Source organism: Primulina huaijiensis, chromosome 4 (genome assembly GCF_012295235.1).
Source record: "Primulina huaijiensis isolate GDHJ02 chromosome 4, ASM1229523v2, whole genome shotgun sequence".
Classification (NCBI taxonomy): Eukaryota; Viridiplantae; Streptophyta; class Magnoliopsida; order Lamiales; family Gesneriaceae; genus Primulina; species Primulina huaijiensis.
The window spans coordinates 9,656,346-9,658,630 of NC_133309.1; the positions used below are offsets into that span (position 1 = coordinate 9,656,346).

At 42.0% G+C, this 2,285-nt stretch overlaps 1 protein-coding gene across 1 annotated transcript; it reads right to left on the bottom strand.

The window, feature by feature from the left end:
- Window positions 1-948: 948 nt before the first annotated feature.
- Window positions 949-1,299, bottom strand: LOC140974877 (uncharacterized). The gene has a single exon (XM_073438364.1). It carries the CDS (start codon window positions 1,297-1,299, stop codon window positions 949-951), a length of 351 nt encoding a protein of 116 aa, XP_073294465.1.
- Between the last annotated feature and the right edge of the window lie 986 nt (window positions 1,300-2,285).

Genomic DNA, 2,285 nt, shown 5'->3' on the forward strand with positions numbered 1-2,285 from the left:
CTTTCCCGCATACACGTCTACTAACTGTTCCTGCATGCGGTGGCTCCGCTTCATATTTGTTGACTGCTGGTTTGGTGTTGCGGTTGCTGGGTGATGGATGTAGAGTGAAGATGGGTTTGTAATATGTGATGTTGTGTATTGGAGGTTGGGAAGGAGTTTCTATTTGTTCTTAATCCAATGAACCCAACTCACTTCAATAATTTCAATCAAAACCATAGATTGGCTTAAAAACTCACTGCTTGTGATTATTTCCTCCCATGATTCCTTAGCGTAACAAAATGGATTCAATATGAACAAAGTGGCCTCCTGGCCAACTTAAATTGATCGTTTTGGCTTGTGAAATCATAATCAACAAATATTTACATTAGTGGCCCTACGGCCTACTTCAAATAAACTCTTACAACATGAAGCTAAAACATACAAAAAATGGCTGGTGAGCCTATTTTTCTTCCAAAGTCAACTCCAAGGTCCTCTTGGGATTCGCATAACGCATTTGTTCTCTTCTGTTCTCCCTTTATCATTCGTTATTCCGCTCGGTGAGCTCAACTCCCCGCTCATTGTGTTTCTGTCTTGCCATATTTTAAGTGGCCTGAAGGCGTACTTCAGGGGTCTGTCACTGCATATGAAAACAACAGAGTCATGTAATGGCTGCATGGCCTACCTTATCAATGATCTCTATGATATATGTACATGAGAAACATCGACTAAACGCATATAAGTGGCCAAGAGGCCGACTCCCTAGTGAAACAAAGGGCTTTTAAAATAATGAAAGTGGCTTACTGTCCCACTTTCTCTGATCAATCTTATTGTTGAATCATAAACAACAGATATTTATTTCAGCGGCCTTAAGGCCTACATCACATGACATCTTGAAATAAAGAACTAAACCCATACAGAAGTGGCCCCAAAGGCTACCTTCCCAACTGGATATCTGTCTTTCTGTTAGCCTCACTTGCTTGCTTTTTCTATTTCTTCCCTTATATTTGGAAAATACGGCTTGAGATACTTGCCATTTATGCATCTTTTGTGTGGGTGGCCATCTAAACTTGATAGTGAATATGCATTTCCGTCTAACTCCTTACGTACTTTGAGTGGTCCCTCCCAATTGGGAGAGCATTTGCCTAGCTCTCTATCCTTTGTTCCTAAAGGCAATATAGCCTTCCACACTACTTCCCCTTCATGGAAACTTTTCTTGTTAACTCTTTTGTTGTAGATTCTTGCAATTTTTTGTTTCTGTACCAGTAAAGCATTGTATGCTTGGATTCTCAGCTCATCTAGTTCTTCTAACTCCATGATCATTGCTTCATTGTAATGTTTAAGGGAGAGTTCATTTTACTTTGTCACTCGCATTGATGGCACCATAATCTCCAATGGGAGAACTGCATCGTGGCCGAAGGTAAGGGAAAAAGGGCTCACTCCAGTGGCAGTCCTCTTGGATGTTCTATAAGCCCACAAAATTTCTGATAATAGCCGTGGCCAATCCCTGGGATTCTCTTCCATCATTTTCTGTAGAATCTTTATCAAACCTTTGTTCGATGCTTCCGCTTGTCAGTTGGATTGTGGAAAATGAGGGGACGAGTTTATCAACTTGATTCCATAGTCTGCTGCAAATTCTCTCATATCTGAGCCCGTGAACATAGTTCCCTGATCCGTGGTTAGTGACTCTGGAATTCCAAATCTGTGGATAATATTCTCTTTCACAAAGTTAATGACGTCCCCTTGTTCCGCTTTCTTCAAAGGCACTGCTTCTACCCATTTGGTGAAAAAATCTGTGGCCACAAGGATGAACGAGTGGCCTTTAGATGTTGCTGGGTAGATTTTCCCTATTAAGTCCATGGCCCAGCCCCTGAACGGCCATGGTTTGACAACGCTGTGGAGCTCATCCGCCGGAATTCTTTGGATGTTCCCGTGTTTCTGACATGGTTGGCATTCCTCAACATATTTGATGCAATCTTTCAGGATGGATGGCCAATAGTAGCCATACCTCCTTATCAACCATCTCATCTTTACTCCAGATTGATGCGTTCCACATACTCCCTCACGAACTTGCTTCATGATCTACAAAGCCTCTGGAAAACCAATGCATCTGAGGAGCAAACCATCCAAACCTTTCCTGTATAATTCTCCCTCCACTAAGACGTAATTCAGAGCTCTCATTTTTAATCCATGTGGAATATCTCTTCCGGTTGATTCTAACACCTGTTTTTTGTCATCCCTCCAGTCACCAGCTAAGTTTACATCCAAGTTGAGCGTGTCTACCTGAATTCCCCTTTGCTGGATTGAAG